Raw genomic sequence first — 19,005 nt, forward strand, 5'->3', positions numbered from 1 at the left:
CTCAGCCTTTAACACAGAACAAAGCACTGATCTCTGAAACAGTAAGCAGTGCTGTAGCCTGCACACATGCTTGCTGGTTTTCAATTAAGGAAGTCAGGAAGTCCTGGATGCTTTTTTTTTTTTCTTTAAAATGTGATTGATTCTGCACAGTGTTATCCTGCGTTTGTAGCTTAATTTATGATGTGTTAATTGAGGCTGGAGGTGTGCAGAGGAAATTTCTTTTTTAATTCAGCTAATCTGATTTTTTGCCTTGTCTAGTCTCTTTGGTATGCCATTCTTTCTTGATTTCTATACAAATCAATATCCTTCAAACTCTACTTGCCAGATACAATGACTACAAAACGCTCGTGGCATGCATACTGTCACAATTTATCAGAAAAGTGCTTCCTAAATTCTGAATGTTAAAATGAAATGTGGTCATTTGATCCTGAAGGTAGTATTGGCAAGTTACATATTTTTAATCTTTACATAATTTGAAGCATTTAATTTTCAGTAATTTTTTTAAAGTTCTGTTTCATTAAGGGTTTTGATTAGGTAAGGATCGCTGCTTTTATTAAACAAAACAAATCTTCATAGCTGCAAAGGACTAGGAAAATGTTAATTAAGTGCATCCCAATGTCTCAAATGGCAGCAAAAAGACAAATCATTAAAAATGATCATTTTTTTAAAAGCCTGCCTCCCTCATTTCTGATTGCTTTGGGAATAGCAAATTCTCCAGGAAGATATTTGGGGAGAAATGAAACAATCTTTTATTTTTGAACAATAAATTATGACATTTGTCAAACTGACTAAAATAATGGTCTGTATTTTCTTTTCTGTAGGAATCTTTTGTCTTTGAAAGCAACTGTCTCTTCCAAGTGGATGAATTCGGCTTTTTTCTGAGCTGGAAAAGTGAAGGAAAGGTATATTACAGTCATGTCAGGGCTATATATTAGATATTATTGCACTTGGTTTATATTCTGACTAGTTTTTAAAAATCTAAAATATTGTGTTAGTTTAGTTACAAAACTAGCCTTTGCTCTATTCTTTTAGAATTGACAGAAGTGAAGTATTTAATAGGGAATTAACTGATATAAAAGGGAAATACACTGTTTAGTGTTAATTAACAGTGTTTGCAAATAAGCTTCATTGTTTCTTTTTCCTGCAATTCCTAATGGAGCCATGTGTCAACAGACCTTTGAACTTGTACCTTTTTTTTGCCATTTCAGGAAGGACAGGTATTAGAGTGCTCCCTGATCAACAGTGTTCGTTTTGGAGCTGTACCAAAGGTACTCTATAGTTAGTTTATACTCTTCATTTGAACAAAGAATATTTAAACTGAAGGTGAAATACAGGATGCAGCTCATTTCTTTAAAAAATACCAGCAACACAGCTTTTGTTTTGCAATCACAGTCTAAAATTTTAAGGTTTAAAGTTAAGTAATTTGGTGTGATTACAGTGGGAATGTTCCATCATCTGGTCTTGCTGATGTAGTACAGTGCTCAGCTTTCAGGATGTGGTGAAAGCTGAAGAAGAGACATTAAGAGCATGTATCAGGAGTTTTTAATTATTTTGTAAGAGTGTATTGTGATACTTCTTTTAGGGATTTGGAAGAAAATGTTTCATATTCCAAAATTTGTTCCCATCTGTTTAAGATTTGTTGTATCTTCTTGCTCCATTGACATAAAAGGTAGAAGGTTTTGTTTGCATCCCTCTTTGTACAGTTAGGTGGTCAGAGGGGGCAGCTGGTCACTGTCTGCCATTTTGAAGAATATCAAGAGAAGCTTAGGAGTTCTGGAGAAACCCAAAACTTTGGAAATATTTTCAGTGGTGTTCTTCAGAAAGAATACATAGAATTTTCTGAAGTGAATTGTGGGCCTCCCTCCTCCAGGCCTTTAGTTTAGAAGATTTGTTGTGAAGCCAGATATCTGTTAACGCCTCTGCATTTCCACTTTCATGTGTTAAGTGTTTCTGTGTTAACTGTAGATAACTATCTCTTAGTAGTTCTCTTGGGAATCCATAGACTAAAATCTTTCCCCCATAGAGAAGGGGCATGAGAAGTGGTGGTGCAGACAACCCCATGCTTCATGTGCTGACAGCCATACCAATATGCTTCAGACTTCACCTGTCTTTACATAGGTAATTTGCTCTTTATGCCCATTAAATCTATAGCCCTCAGCAGAGATACCAGCTTGTACAACGTGTCATTAAGAAGCAGCCAAAATGTCACACAGATCATAACTCCCAATAACTATACACTTAACTAGATTGGAATAATTTACTTAGAGATTAGTACTGTTTCCCTATTTCCAGTCCTTGGAGTGACTAATTTTTCTTTTTTGTGATGAAAATACATGTAATTTCTAATTTAACTCTCTAAAATATATTTAAAATACCTCATTTACTTCTGAGTTCTCACGATCATGTTCCTAATTGTTAGAATATATTGTTTTCCAGGTTTACACACAGTAATTCTAAGTGAAAGTACTCATTTAAGATGATTGACAAAGATTTAAAGGTGTTAATGTATATGGAGTTGGAAATGCATCTTTATCATAACAAAAGTATTGCGAATGTAACAAGTTATTTATTCTGTTTAACAGGATCCCAAAATACTAACTGCACTTGAGGCTGTTGGAAAATCAGAAAATGAGTTGGAAGGACGGATAGTATGCGTTTGCAGTGGCACAGATCTGGTGAACATCAGCTTCACTTTCATGGTAGCGGAAAACACAGAAATAGCCAAGGTATTTCACAATTAAACAGTGTGTGGGAGTTAATATAAAAAAAAAAAAAAAAAAAAGAGAGCTCCGTAGCAGTACTTGGTTGTTTTTCCTGAGTAAGTCAGCTTGCTTGTCTGTCCGAAATACCTGTTCTAATGTCTGCTGCCACACTCTGCAAAAGGACAGCAAACTTCCATTTGGAGCATTCTGTAACGTGTCTGCGTGCCGTGGTGAAAGGAAATAGTGACTTTGTCAGCCTCTGCATGCACAGCGATTTATCAGAAGTAGACACTGAGACCATTAAATATAGGAGGCAGCATTCCCTCAGCTGTTTAGTGTCTCTGTGTGGGGCTGGTACGGCAGACTATGTGACAATTATGCAGTGGATCTGTAACACACAGGGATACTGAAGGAAGGTGCAATTACTTTCATTTTCCTGGTGCGTGGAGCTCAGCCCTCCAAAATTTTTTTCAGCAATAACCTAATTGTGTTGTGTGGTTCATACTATTTGAAAAAAACAAAAGCAGGAAAGAAAATTCTCTACAGTTAAGGGGATTCCAGTGTACTCGGGTTCTTTTCTGTTTCCCGTTGACACGGAACAGTCTTAAGAAAACAATGGTGCTTTTTTATACGTCATCTTTCCTGAGAGTTTAAGATTGCAGTTCACAATGCAAGTTCTTTGGCTCCACCAAGGCCTGGTACTTGATCTATCCGCTATAACCTGCTCTGAGAAACTTGATCCAGAGTACTGATAGTACACTACTAGCTTAAGTTCAAGGGATTTTAAAAGTACCTATTCTTTTGCTTTTCTTTTCTGATTGTGTGTACTTACAGTGTAGTATAATCTGTTTTACCTGTGAGATAAACATTGAATAGCGATCAGTAACACACACCTGCTAAACCCCCTCCTTTAAAACTGAGTATCTGTTTGCTGAATACAGCATCACTAAACCCCTTGGCAGACCTGGTTGATTTTTCATTGCTTTGGATCCATACCTCATTAAACACTGGCAGTACTGAGTAAACTTCATGATAGGAGAAATACTTGTCTAACTTACATGGGTACACTAAATTGATTTTACTGTGTGTGTTTTCATCAGTCTTTCAGGGAAATATCATGCCACAGTTATGTTTTGAAAACATTTAAGAAGCAAAGAAAAGGATGTGCTGGCAGCATTCACTTTTGTACTTAACCCAACAGTGTCTCTGATTTATTCTGAAAACAGAAAGTTGGAGTTAAGTTTCTTAGCCACGTTAAACCTCAATAAATTGTATTAGACTAATTGGTTTGTGAGGAGTATGTTGGATGATTACATAGACTGTCCCAACAGGTGAGCTAATTATACTGTCTAAAAGATCTACTGCTTCATTAACCACCAAGATGCATACCTGAAATGGTGTGTCGTGCTGCAGCCAGCTCGTGGGTGGGCTCTGAGAGGGCCATAAATGCGAGAGTCCTGCGTTTGGGAGTTTTTCCACCAAAATATATATCCAGAACTTGTCAACAGTGGTGATCCACCTGATTTGATACATTTGAGGCACAAGGGAGAGGGTAAAGTAGATCAAACCAAAACCAGTGTAGTGTTTTCGAAGTTGCCTCCACTGGGGATATGCGCATATGGGAAGTAATTTGGCCTTTCATAGATGGTAAGTACATCAACTTGCTGCTATACTTGTGTGCTAAAATAAAATTTTCTAGGAGCTATCTGCTCATGGAGGTGTTCCTGCTTAATTCTTCCTGTTTTGTTCATGAGAAGACATCTTTTTTTCTGCAACATAGTAAATCTTCTCTAGCAGAAGTGAGGCTTTGTGTGGCATGAAGTGGCTATGCAGCTGCTAACTGCAGTTTAAAATAGGCCTTGATTTAATCCATGTTCAAAAGTAAGCCCCGCTTGTGAAATGACAGAGGCAAGTTTGGAGAGAAAAAAAGGGCAATGACTGTAGCTTAAGCAGCCCAGATATGTGTAAGGGATGCATCTGTAGTGGTTTCTGCTGTTTCCCCCCATTGCTGTGAGGAAGATGAATGTTACTTGCTGTAGATCTTTTGTCCCTTCCTCAGATAAACCCAGGTCAGTATTTGTTGGCACCCGATTGGGATACTTTAAAACAAGGGAGTTTAGTGGCAAGTCCAAATACAAAAGCCCAGAACCTTTCTGCCCAGAAAGAGGGCAAAAAGGTACTCTGCTTCTGTCGATAACAATTTACAATTGGAAAAGAAGTAATGGTTACTCGCTGAAGGCTGAGTTGTAATGGAACTGAGTAACCATGACAAAGAAAAAAATTAATGCAAGTTCCTGGCTTCTTGAGGCTACCCATGTAAGGAGTGGTATCAGTGGGAAGCAGATTCTGCCAGGCCCCACAGGACAGGCAGGGGGCCGAGTGTGGGGGCAGTCCCTTAGGGGTACCCCAGCTGTGGCAATGAGGCATGCACAGAGCTGCTGCCCACTGTGAGCAGTGGTGAACCCTCCCCTCCAGGCAGGGCTCCTCACAGGCTGTGATCTGTCATCGTCTCTGCACTGGGGCAGCCCCTCACTCCTCTGCCTCTTGTGGCAATGTGCTCAGCAGGTCTGGCGAAGTCATCGCTGAGCTCCAAGTATAGCTATTCCAACAACAAGAGTATGTTTATTATCTCCCCACTTGTCTCCAAGCTCCAACTCTGGTATTTACATTCTATCTACTTAAATTTTATTGGTGTTTTCAGCTGAGAAATTGGTTTTCTTTTCCACTCTTAAAACAACCACAAAATAGGGTGTACTCTGTCTCTGATTGCAAGCAGCTGTCGTGGTCCACTTCTAAAACAACTCCACTGTGGCAGTAGAGAGTGACTGTGAAAGGTGGAATTTAAAACCTAATGTTTGGAATCCTGATTAAATCAGGTTATATAAATTACTGTGAGCTAAAACTAAAACACACACACAGACATTAGAGGTGTGAGCGTATCTGTGTATTTTTCTTTTTTTTTACTTCCCAGATGGACTTTCTGTGACCTAGTAATCTGATAATCTGCTTTCCTCAATCTAGGACATTTGAAAAGGCCGGTGAGTGTTTGGGGGTGAATTTCCTTAGTGCAGAAGTGATGTAGTGCTGATGTGAGGCCTTAGCACGTGGCATGTAGGTTCCTATCCAAAGTTGGCGTAAATCCAATAAAGCTGTTGTGGTTCAGCAGCCCAAAATCTGGATTTCTTGTCGTCTTTGCTCATCCGCTTTGGCAATGCATTAAGGAGTTTAATTTAAAAGATTAACCTAAGTTAAGTCAGCTCTTTTTACATTCTTTAATATTACTGCATATCAGAGGTAAATTTGTCCTAACAGTTGTTCTTTCCCAGATCCAGCAGTGTTGTTGGGAAGGACCATCTCTCCAGCTGAGACTTTTTGCCCTTCTGCCAGAAAGTGCTGTCCCCACTGCCCTGCTGGCAGAGGACTTGATGTGTCACTTCAAGGAAGAGCCATAGCATTAAGCTCATGTCACTGATGTAGGAGCAAAGCTCATACCAGTGTTTAAGATAACGTGGCTCTGGGAAGTGCTGATGCACACCATTGCTCTGGCAGCAGGTAGGAATGGGAGCAGCCACAGGGGAGACAGGGTGGGAAGGAGAGTGGAGTAACCTCTTACACTAGCATAGCTGGTTTTGATAGAAAGTAGATATTTTCTACAGGTGTGTTACTCACCGAGACAGTGAATCACACATTGATGGCTAACCTGTGAGGCACCAGAACGAATAGCACATGCTGAAATGCTTTATTACTCATGTGCTGACAAACAACATAAAGGTAAAATGCAAGCTTTGTCATACAGCTCATAAGATTATGGCGTTGAAGGTGCCTGCGGTCGAAAGCACTTAATTTTGACATTCTTAACCTTCTCAGCTTTTCAGTTGGAATGGTATTTTTCATTTTTAAATTTATTTGTTTAAAATGTTTACATGGACCACCATGTTTTTGGTAAGATGAAGCACTTCAGACTGATACTTTTTGTTTCTGTTTCTAATACGTGGCTCTTTTTGACTTAGAAAAAAGATCAGTTTCAGTTCTGACCCTGATTTTTTTTTTTTTTTTTTTTTTTCCCCTCCATGAAGCAAGCTATTAAGTAGTTGCCCAAAGGAGGGCAACTAGAAGGTAGCAGAAGAGTCCCGCGAAAATACGCTACAGTCACATTACACAAAAGTTCTGTTTTCCAATAGCTTTGGTTTGTTTTGATGTTTCAAAGCAAAACTTTCCAAGAAACCTGTGGAACATGCTTGAACAGAACTCGAAGTTCACTGCTGTTCTCTGTGTCCCATTCTGTTAGTATATGGCTTATGTTTCATAGCCCATGTGATAAACATTTCTAAACTGTGACTGTCTTAAATATATGACTGCTGCTTTACATGTTCAGGTAGCCCTGTGCCAAGTATGTAATACCATGTTCTCTAGAGAAATCTTCATATCCTAGCCAGCCTGCAGTTAAGTGTCTGTGCTTTCAAGCTGATTGCTTTTCTGCTTTTTCGTGTTCTTTCTTGGCTACGCTACTGCAGAATTATCAGTAAATTGAAAACTTCAGTCCTGGTTCTCCTTAGCCAGGAGATGAATTTCACTGTGCAAAGCCCCTCTATGTTTGTCTTAGTTTGTACACAAAAACAGGCAAAGGGAGTTTTCCAGCCGCTTTCAGAGTAGACCCCTCCAGTGCTGAAAAAGTCATCCTGGGGTGGAAAGCTTAGTTGAAGGGTGGTAGCAGTCTGAACACATCAGGCAACTCCTAATGCAGAGTGTTTGTGTGAGCCTCATCTTTCCTGATGAAATACTTGAAAGTCGGAAGAGTCCCTTTTATCTTTGTAACAGAATTTTCACAGCGGTATCCTGCAAGTCTGTGCTGCAGTTGGACAGGCAGGGGATAGGTTTTCCACCATCACTAGTCTGGTCTCCTTGCTTTTGCTGTCTTAACGTTAGAGGTATGGTAATTTTTATAGAACAAAAAGGACTTTGTGAGCCATCTGCGCTGGGGAAGAGGGACATCTGCTGTTCCCAGCAGTGTTGAAGGAGGGCAGAGTGCTGGGCAATCCAATCCTGCCAGGCCATGGCTCTCTTGGGAAGCCTTGGGAAACATGCTTCTAGGCGCTGGGGGTTTCCTCACCCTTCAAGCTAGCCAGCCCTTGCCTCTGACAGCCAGTCACAGGCACTGAATACCAAATCAGAGGGCAGTGCCTCCTTGCCTCCCCAGCTTTCCCCATGCTTGAATTAAGTAGAGTGCAACTGAGGAGAGACGGCGCTGTAAAAGCAAAGGTAAAATCTCAAGAGGTCTGGATGATACTGACCTCATCTGTAAATAAGCCACGGATGACCTTGTCTAGAATTTCATGAGCTGGGGGTTACAGTGATTTTTAGCCTGTCATAATGTTTGTCCTTTTTAACCCTCCTTAATGAAAGGTTGATGGCTAAAAGAGAGCTGAGAGGTCAAACTTATCTGTGCACCCTGCCAGCGCTGCCTGTGTTTCATGGATGAGCCCCAGCTAACGCAAGGTCACTAAGTGCCTCAGAAACATTTGAGTACTACAGCCAAAGCTGAGAGAGTGCTTCTTCAATAAGTTTTTCTTGCACCTTCTCCTTATAGAGATATTTGACAATGTTGGATCTTGTAAGAGAAAAACAGCACAGTCTGCTTATTCCAGCCTGTAGTGTACTTAGATTTTGGCCTCTTGTGTCAGCCTAAGGGTCTGTGTTTAAGGTGTACTTGTCTGTTTTTGTTTCTTTTCACGGTTGTTGTTTCTCTAGGATTAGATAGCAGGGCCCAGATTCCTTTTTTATACGAGTCTGGAATAATTCTTGGTATATAGAGAGCCATTTAGGAGTCACGTTGACAGAATAAAGGTGCTGAGCTATATTTTGAAAATCAGAAAATATTTAGCGCTAGCACCAGTAAGAATCACACGTATCTTGTATTTCTAACAAAACATTGTGTAAATCCGCTTTCTGTATGACCCAAGTGAAGTGTTTCCTATCTACCTCATTTAAGAATTTCATCTTATTATAGGATTTCCCTTCTTTGGAGAGGTAGTGATTTGGAAATGCTGATCACGAAAGAAGATAATTGAGGATCTTTATCCTTGTTCCCTTACATAGGTTTACAGGTCTTTCAGCTTTGTCTGTAAAATAAGGAGTGCTGTCATAGCATACAAGCGAGGCTGTTGCCATATTCTTTGTAGCATGTTAGGTGAGAAAAATCTGAGCTCTTCTTTCATCCCTCCCACAAGGTCATCAGACAAGTGTACATTAAATCTGGGAATGGTTTGTTGTCAGGAAAACAGTATACTGCCAGCTTGACATTTGTCAGAGTATCCAGGCTTTGGGTATTTTGTGAATATCTGTGCAGTGGATCACAGTGTCTTGAAAGTGATTATGAAGATGGTTGTTGTTTGGAGACTGTATCATCTCAGAAGGTCAAAGAGTTTGAATGTGCTGCACTAAGCCTGGCAATTAATCTATAAATGAGGAAATTTTTTCATTTTATGTCATTTTGCTTCTATATAGTATGCTCACAAGCCAGAAGCTTTTTTTTTTGTTCCTCAGCTCTCTTATTCCTAGTTAATTTGGGGCCAGCTGGTAACCGTGGGGAATATCTGATGAAACACTCCAGAAACTGCTTTAGCCCCAAACTGAAGTACAAGCAGCCAGATGCTACATTGTAGTGCAGCTGTGTGGTGTGGAACAGGCAAATGTGCCTCTCCAACTGCCATGTCTTGCCCAGGGGACATCATGCCAATATAAAGATGATTCATAGATGGGCAGAGACTCAGGTTACTCCCTTGCTTGATGCCAGCAGAGGTGTGATGCTTTTGTGACTTACCAGTGTTTGGCTGTAGTTCTGTGCTCTTTTGGTGTAAAAGAATGCAGTTCCTGATTTGACATCTCTATCAGGAAAGGGCATTATCATTGAAAAAAGATTAGGGAGTCCTCTAAAGTGGGAATCATCAGCACATCTCCTGCAAAGAAATTACTCAGTAAGTGGTTAGTGTATTGATTTCTCTCTATAATTTTTTTTTTTTTCCTAGCAATGTTCCTTTTTGGCAGCTGTTCTTGATGTACAGAAGTAGCTTCAGAACTGAGTGCTGGGTAACCTTACTTTTAAATGTTAGATTTTGTTATATCTGGCGTAGCTGCAATCCATTGCCTTCAAATCTGAATGGATCTTGGTGTGTTTATTTCCTGTTGAAATGGTGACATTGCCAGTATTGCACCAATGGCATTTTTTAGCAGAAAAAACTGGGAGTTTTGAAAGACTGAAGCTTATTCATAACGTGCATTTTGCATAATTTTATTTTGCAAGGGATTTTTTGTTTGCAGTGCATGTGCCATTTTACTGTGTGAGTCAGTGTTGAAAGGTGGAGGAGCTTTTAAGGCACTAGAGACTAATCCAGATCACATGAGGATAAATTTTTGTAGAGCTGTGACGGTGTTAATGCAGCAGTAATGTTACAGTTTACTGTTTAAAAAAACCCAAACAAACCACAAAAACCCAACCATAGGTAGTTGATGATAGTTGAATGATGATAGTTGAATTTGGACAGTTCTAGGTGATTGAAATACCTGTAAGACTTATTCAGGCATTTATCTTGAAATTATCACAAGCTCTAGTTCCTATATCATCTTAGGTGAGGGAACACTTGTAGGAAAAGATAAGTGTTCCCTAAGTCTGTCAATGGCTTCCAGTTATATCAGTTCCAATAAATAATATTATCTCACCCCACGAACGTTGCTTTCTTTATATCCCTTGGCAGTGCATCCATGCTATGACTGCATGGGCAGACTGTTACTGGTGAGTTGGTTTTGAGCACAAAAACACACCCAAGAGCAGCCCAAATGCTAACTTATAAGTCAGACTTCTGTTTTCAAATGAATCTTTTATACACATAGGGTAAGTGTGTATCTATATTTTATGTAGTACTTCTTAAAGAGGTAATTCAGAAAGCAATTTTTAAATATTAATAAATGTCCTAATAAATGGCTACTTTTCCCAAAGCAGAATAGATTTATAAGGTCCATTTTAAGGGAGTCTGATTAACAATTTCTTGTTCAAAAAGACATTTGTGATGTTCGTGTAATGTGTCATGAGTGCAAGGGTCTGCTTAAGCAGGTTTATCAGCTGAATTGACCCCTTAGACCTTGTTTTAGCCCATAGGGATTTACTCTCTGCCGTTTATGCCGTTTTCCAAAGACGTTAGTGTTCCTCCTATATAAATGATGGTTTTTTCATCTGTTTTGCAGATGTACAGCTCTCATTCATGAAAAGAAAAATACACTCATCTGCATCTATTTATAAGTGTCAAATTCTGGATCCTGCCCAAGTCAGTTCAAGCTGCATGCACAGAATTTGGCCGGAAGCAAGAAGCTTCTTTATTCATAAGGTTAATGTTAAGCAGTGGACCAAATCCCGTCTCAGTTCCACCAGTGTAAATTATCTGTTGAGTAATCCTAGCATTACAATGGCATAATTGAGATCAAACTTGGCTTGTAGCGCTGTCATTTTTTTCTCTTCCTATAGCTTTATCGTGCCAGAATTCTTGCTGAAATCAATGAGTGTTCATGTTAGGGCCTAATCCTTAAGCTTCTTCTATACAGTCCTGCAAAGTCTAGGTCCAAGCTATAGTAGAAAAATAGATCCATAAAAAGGAATTACATAAGTAAGTGCTGTAATGCTGCTGTTGGCTGAAAGTCATCCCAGTGATTACTGGAATGTTTTGCTTTTTAAGGATGAAAGCAAGCAGGATTTGAATATGTAACAGGGTGTTAGGTGAGGTCAGCGTCACAGAACAATTGTTGTGCCTCCCTGTGGTTTGCTCTAGCTTATTAATATTTTGTTTCATTCCTTTTCTAAAATGGAACCAGTTAAATATGTCATCAGATACTGTATAATGTTGCTTAGTAATAGCTAATATTGCCAGCCGCAACTGGAAGGGAGGCATATGTTTATACAGGCTATAAATAGAAGGCTTAATAAATCAATCAATGGGCCGCTTGCCTTTGCTGGCAATAAGCTCTTCTAATAGCACCGCTGATGCTACATGTAGCACTTGGAAGAGCGGGAAGCACTATCACTTTGGTCAGTGAAGGATGAAATGGGTAAAATGTGGCTGGACTTTTCCATGATGCTGTTATAGGCTGTGAAGTGGGCAGTTTTTTTCCTCAACTCAGGTTAATAACGTTATCCACAGCTGCAAGGAAGAGCAGCCTTCCCCCAAGACAAGCTTTCCTACTTTTTCCCTCTTCAGTTCTCCTAATTTGGTGTTTCTGTATTTTCATGTTTTTCAGCAATGGGTAGAAGGGCTTGGATCCATCATACATAACTTTAGAGCTAACAATGTCAGTCCAATGACATGTCTCAAGAAACAGTAAGTTACTTTCTTTCCTCCACTTTCTCCTTTATTTTTCTGTCTTTGTATTTTCCTTCTTGGAATTTAAAAAAAAAAAAAAAAAAAATCTGTTTGTCATAGTTCAACACTCGCAATCACAAAAGATTTAACACCATAAAGAAAATGGTATTAAATTAGTTTAGAGTTTATCTTTCATTGTGACCAGAAGAGGTATCTGTATTTGGCACCTGCCCAGGAGAAGTTATAAGAGAATTTATAACTGTTAATTTGATTTATTGATATTGTATGTTTTAATTATTGTCTGGCTTGTTCTTTCATTGATGCATATGCAAACAAAACCTCATGAGTCTTTCTTGGCTTCACACTTGTGTTAATTAATGTACTGATTCTTTTGGGCTGCTTTTTGCCTTTACAGTTAAAGAACTGCTCTGCCTCGAGCACTAAAAGTTACAGAAAAATGTTTTTATTACAGAGCAATTAATTTTTTGTACTCATTTCACAGACATGACTATAATCTTAAGCTAAATACAGGTATCTAGATCCCAATTTCAATAAATAGTGTTTTAAAAATATTTCATTCTTAATTTCAGCTGGATGAAGCTGGCCTTTCTAACAAACACAAATGGGAAAATTCCAGTTCGGAGGTAAGCACAATTGAGAGTTCCAGGTACTGGTTGTATAACGTTAATAAAATTTTGTAGCTTAATACTGAAATACAATATCAATTCTATTATTAATACATATGTAAAAATAAGTACAGAACTAGACATACTTAGCTGAGTTCCCTACCTCCTTGGTAAATTAGGTAGGACTTCTTATCAGCCTAGCAATTTTTTTCTTAGTCCATTGTAATGAAGATATGAGTGCTTGTAATAGTTTTCAAAGTCACTTAGAGCTAAGACCATCAGTTTTCTCAGCTTAAAACTCCTCAAACTCTGGGGTGGGTTTTCCAGTTGTAAAACTTCATAAAATACTTAGCAAAAGAACCATAAAAGCTTGCAGGCCAGTTAAGTAGAGGGCAGAAAGGTACAGTTTAAAATGTAGTTCCATGTAAAAGAGACAGATATAGCTCTGTCAAAATTAATTCTGCTTTTATGGGAACCCCCAGGATAATATTTGGTTTTTTCCACATGATAAATAAATTGTTTGGTTAGTTGTTGTCAGTAACAGAAAAGGTAGTATAGTGTATTTCTTTCTGTACTATTACAAGTTACTGATTTCAGTCCTCTCTGGCTAGGCAATAATTTTCACCCCTCCTGCTCTGAAAATTAATTCTTGCTGATACATTGACCTTCTTTCCTCTTCATGCAGTATGTGAAAACCACTCTTTTGGGGCATGCTGTTTTTTCATAAATAGAAACTCACAGAAAGGAGCAAGGAGGATGACTTTGTACGATAAACCTCACAGAATATTTTTTCAAGGGAGAAAGAGAGGATTTTGCATCTATAGAATCTGAAAAAAGACAAAGGGCCTGCCATGCTGCCTTCTGGGTTTCTTTAGTTTCATGACTCAAGTGACTCCTTGACAAGTGTTAAGGTTGTTTCAGTGTGTTAATCTTTCAGCTTTCACATTGCCAAAGCCCCTGCTTATTTCTCAAACTTGACTAAACTGCCATGAGGCACCTTCTGTGCATAAGACCCATGAGGAATATCATCAACTGAAGGGTAACCATGAGGGAACAATACTACAGGGGCAAATTCGTTTTCGAGACTTTAGCGCTTTATGTCTGTGTTTGAACATAGAGCTTTATTCCTCAATATGAATTTATAATGCACTAGCTTGTCTGAAACTGTTTCTGCCTTGAGATACTTCACCTTGCATTTAGCAAGGCATAAATTCTCTCTGTTATGCTACAGCACACTGATTTGTGTATGCAGAGAAGCTCGCTGATTGCTGAAGAGAGTCCAGTCCACTGGTTCCAGTGTATTAAATCTTTAAATGAAAATTTATACTATTTCCAGGTTGACACAAATCAGTCTCTAGCAGCTTAATTTATTGCAAAGTAGCTTGCTTGTAAATTTGTAAAGCATCTACTATCCCGTGCTGTGCAGAGGGAAGCTGCATTTTCTTCACACCTGGATGATCCAAGGAACACACTATGTTGGTATGGGTGAAATGTGGCACCTCTTTGGGGCTCATCCGGGAAGCACTTTATCACTTGCTGAAAGGACTAGGAGAGATGTCAGTGAGAAGCTGGAGGAAAGTTGTAGACGAGATTCACAGAATTAGAGAATCATTCAGGTTGGAAAAGACCCTTGGGATCATCGAGTCCAACCATCAGCCCTACTCTACAAAGTTCTCCCCTACACCATATCCCCCAACATCTCATCCAAACGGCCCTTAAACACATCCAGGGATGGTGACTCCACCCCCTCCCTGGGCAGCCTATTCCACTGTCTGACCACTCTTTCTGTGAAAATTTTTTTCCTAATGTCCAGTCTGAACCTCCCCTGTTGCAGTTTAAAGCCATTCCCTCTTGTTCTATCGCTAATTCCCTGTGAGAAGAGACCAGCACCAACCTCTCTACAATGTCCTTTCAGGTAGTTGTAGAGAGTGATGAGCTCTCCCCTCAGCCTTCTCCTCCTCACACTGAACAGTCCCAGCTCCTTCAATCGCTCCTCACAGGATTTATTCTCCAGGCCCTTCACCAGCTTTGTTGCCCTCCTCTGCACTCGCTCCAGCACCTCGAGATCTCTCTGGTATTGAGGTGCCCAAAACTGGACACAATACTCCAGGTGTGGCCTCACCAGTGCAGAGCACAGGGGGACTATCACCTCCCTACTTCTGCTGGTCACACTATTGCTGATACAAGCCAGGATGCCGTTGGCTTTCTTGGCCTCCTGGGCACACTGCTGGCTCATGTTCAGCTGCTTGTCAGTTAGAAACCCCAGATCCTTTTCTTCCAGACAGCTCCAGCCACACCTCCCCAAGCCTGTAGCCATGCAGGGGGTTGTTGTGGCCCAAGTGCAGGCGAAAAAGAAATCTGTCCACTGTGTAGACCTACATTGGAAAAGGGGGTGAATGAGAGCCCTGATGGAGGACAGCAAGATCATGAGATTAGCTTGATCCAGCAACAGCTACTTACCATGAAGTGGGACACAGGCACGCAGGTGCCTCAGCACTGGGCAGCCTGGGATGTGGGGAACTTCACTGCTTCCCTCCTCCTCCCACAAAGACTTAGTGCAGAGAAGGAGCATGGAGAGACAGGAGAGGGAACAGAAGGAGGTAGATGCAGAAGGAGAAGGATACGTATATGAGGAAGACAAGCCAGGAAGCACTGGGAAATGTGGGCAGAATGGCTCTGCTATGGAAGGTGCACCGAGGTTCACATTGCTTACCCAAACCTCCCCCTCAGTAACTGTTTCTACTGGTTTAAACCCCTGATGCTTCCCCTTCAACTGACCTCCAGAATGCTATGGCCAGCTCTTCCCATATGCCTGTTTTTAAATACAGTGCTGTCTAGTCAGCCCTGCTTTGTCAAACCTCCACCTCCTTCTGCTGCTCCGGGACTCCTGCAGCAATTGCTGTAGCTCTGGGGATACAGATAGGAAGGTTATTCTCTCAGAAACAGAATACCCTGCAGATCTGTTAAGCTGTAGGAATGTGTATCAGAAGATCGCCTGTATTTTGTTTTTACACAGAGGTGCAGAAAAACACTGAGGGGGAAAAAAAAAAAATTCTCACCTGAGAAATCAGAGCTCCTTGCATTTCTTTTCAGATTTAAGACAGATTTTTGCAGCTAGCACATGACCGTAGGAAATGATGAGCCCTGAGAGGGTGAAACTCTTTAGGCTGTCGGTGGTAAATGGCATAAATATTCCTGACTCCTTATTAGTACAGATGGGGGTTGCAGAGGCATGAAGATTCTTCTCAACTACTTTTGGATTTTAATGTACTCTGGGGCATATATCTATTACTATCAACCTACTGTGTTTGAGAGAGAAGAAATTCTGGCAGTTAGTAGTGCGAAAAGCTTCGGAGAGCATCAGTTTTGCCTTTTGGGCTTTAATAAATTTTTGCAGTCTGAGTCTAGAACTACATTTATAGATCTTACACAGGCAGGGCATTGGGTAAGATATTTAGTATTTTCAGCTCTTAACACTGCTGCAAATGGTGACTAAAAAGGTCAGTGTTTGTTTTAAAGAAATAAATCTACTTGTTTTCTTCAGTTTTCTGTTGGCAGAAAACAGATTTTCTACATGTGCAAATTGCACCTGTTCGGCTAGAGCCTGTTTAGAAATCAGCTTTGCTCAATCTATGTTTATCCCCTGTATAACTACATTTCAAAGGATTTAAGCTAATTTAGCTTCTAACTATGAAAATGTAAAAAAAAAAAAAAAAAAAAAGAAAAAGCTAAACTATGATAAATGAGCCTTAAATCTGTTTTACAGTAGATGAATTAAATTAATTTGAAATTACACTTTTTTAGTAAATATGTTTTGTATCGATTATTCCAGAGTGCCTGGAAGAAATCTGTTTCAGTGCTTAGATGATGGATGGAAATCATAGTTTTAGTAATTTCTTTTACAGTGTAGGTAGTGGTACTTCCAGTTCTAGCCAAACTGATAAATTCAGTGGAGCCATGATAAAAGATTGATTTGAACAGTTTATGTGTTGGCTTGATTTTTGAACTAATGGTTGGAAAGTGGTGAAGGTCTGAAGTAATCAAGTCATTTAATCCATCAGCAAGCATGACAGATTCATACCCCTCAGTCCCAGATTTGGGAAGTATTTTAAATATTTATGAGGAAGTACCTTGACGTGTTACCATAAAAAGCCCTAAATCACTGTAGAACATGAGGAGAAAACACCTGTAGGTATCTTGACCAGTAACTTGCCTGCATCTGAAGTAGCCCAATTTTCTTCCAAGGCATGCAACGAGGTGAATGTAAATCTGCTAGGATGAATTCTCTTCTGATAGAGGGAAAAGTAGTTTTATTTACAGTATCCTTAGCAAAATGAAAGTGTCATGCTGTATTTTTACAGTCTTTTTTGATTCATGCAATCTTTTCTAGACTGCTGCCCTCATTACAAATTACTGCTATGTTTGCTGTCATCTTTGGTGAAGTAAAAAATAGTTTGGCATCAAAAATAAGTTCCCTGCAGCCATGGAATCTTGGCTCACAGTTTCTGATTAATTACACCAATATTACACGTTTTACATGACATTTATTATCGGGGCCCGATTCATTAGAACAGACATAGAATTTTTTACAGGGCTGGAGATAGGTTGTAAATTGTAGAGCTAACATTACTCTGTGTTTTAGAATTAGAAGAAAAATAAATGCCTGAGATTTGTTTAAGAAACAAGTGCCTAAAGTTAAACTCAGTCTATACTTTAGTGAAAACATCTTGGTACTTATCAGCTTTGGAAAATCAAATAACTTATTTGGGTGCCTAAATAGGGACATGGAAATCTAACTGTTATAAGAACCCAGTAAAAAAAAAATTAAAAATAGCCAAGTTTATTGATCTAAATGATAAAATAACACTTTAACAAATCCGATGTTAATTTTATTAGTATGAAAATATTTGCATAGGCAGTTCAGAGTGTTTTGCAGAGTAAAACGACTGTGAATCGCTATGGCAACAAATAACAGCAACAGTTTGTTTCACATCTTTCACCATGTGAAATTATTTAGTATGCATGAGATTAACAAAAAGTCTCAGCAAATGTTTGTCTTGATGATAAAGAGCAACATATTCTTATCAGGCAATTACAGTGTCTTTCACAATATACAGCTTTTGTCAGCATTAGAAATAGGTATTGGATACAGACTTCAGTTTCTCTCCACACATTGAGACACCAAAATCAGGGGTCGTGGGACACATCATTTTAGCTTAGACCTTAAACAAAAGGAAGGAGAGCTGTCAAGTTTGGATCTATTTTTCCAGAGTTAGAGGTTATTCAAACTCGTCTCAAATTGAAACAGAAATAGACCAAACGCTTTCACATTAATCATACCAAATAGCTAAGCTTTAATTGGATTTATTTCATTTCAAGTGAAACCAGTTTGTCAGTCACATGCATGGTGAAATCACCCCTGTTTTGTGGAAGGAAGAGGATGTTAATCCGTTTGGTGGAAATATTTCAGTAGCAGCTGAGACCTACCTATATGAGCTGTGTGTAGTATGTCTAGAACAGGGATATTAATAATGTCTGTAAGGTGAGGGAGCATTCAAAGGGAGGAGTGAGCACTGCAACTAGTGAGGGAGCAGGGAAGGAGATTTGGCATGCAGCTGGGAGTTGCTTGCTAGCAGCGACTGCTTGAAAAGGCAAGACAAAGGGAGCTGCCATTGGGGATGGTTCGTGATGATGGGTGACCTGGGAGGTCATCTAGGAGGGTAATGCTTGGAAAGGAAGGGAAGTCACCACAACCAGACATGAGTCCTCCTCACTTGCAGAATCTGCTACTTTTAAAACGCAGTCATTTATCTATGCATAGAGTTGAAAAGAGCCAACGGAATAATGCTTTGCACGGCTCTGTATCCCAGTATATTGGGAAAAAAACCCTCTTTTGTTCTTTTTGCAGTCCATTATTTTGATATTTTTTTCAATGGATAGTTTGCAGGCAGAGCACTGCTGCTCTGTGAAGCTTAGAGCACTTTTTCAACTGCACTATTACTTGGAAGATGCTTACATTCATCAGTTTAAGCCAGAGGAAAATGTTGGCAGTAAAAGCAAGAGAGAGAGCGAGCTGATTGTTTAAAAAGTGACTAACATTTCTCCTTTTTTTTTCCCCACTCTTTTTTGTTTTAGCATTACCAGAACCTTTGCATCAGGTAAAACAGAAAAAGTGATCTTTCAGGCACTTAAGGAATTAGGTCTTCCCAGTGGAAAGGTATTTAGTGATTTTGAATAACTTTTTTGTATACTAATAGATTGATGAATCATTCACATTCATAGCTGTGATCTAAGTCATTTGCATCACATAAAAACATGCCTATTGTTCGTGAG

At 39.5% G+C, this 19,005-nt stretch overlaps 1 protein-coding gene across 21 annotated transcripts in view; it reads left to right on the top strand.

Moving 5' to 3' along the window:
* The window catches only part of PLCB4 (phospholipase C beta 4), a 216,958-nt gene that overhangs the window by 124,105 nt on the left and 73,848 nt on the right, over positions 1-19,005 (top strand). For 20 of the 21 annotated variants that reach the window (XR_012622345.1, XR_012622346.1, XM_074817201.1 and 17 more), the window contains 6 exons: positions 822-902; positions 1,209-1,268; positions 2,583-2,726; positions 11,985-12,064; positions 12,637-12,690; positions 18,808-18,889. Coding sequence is in view for 19 of the 21 variants with exons in the window: in XM_074817201.1 (XP_074673302.1) it covers positions 822-902; positions 1,209-1,268; positions 2,583-2,726; positions 11,985-12,064; positions 12,637-12,690; positions 18,808-18,889 (501 nt within the window). In the remaining 2 variants the exon portion in view is untranslated. Of the gene's footprint in view, positions 1-821; positions 903-1,208; positions 1,269-2,023; positions 2,119-2,582; positions 2,727-11,984; positions 12,065-12,636; positions 12,691-18,807; positions 18,890-19,005 lie in introns of those variants that run through there. The other variant, XM_074817216.1, reaches the window with a different exon arrangement.

This window comes from Strix aluco, chromosome 3 (genome assembly GCF_031877795.1).
Source record: "Strix aluco isolate bStrAlu1 chromosome 3, bStrAlu1.hap1, whole genome shotgun sequence".
Lineage (NCBI taxonomy): Eukaryota > Metazoa > Chordata > Aves > Strigiformes > Strigidae > Strix > Strix aluco.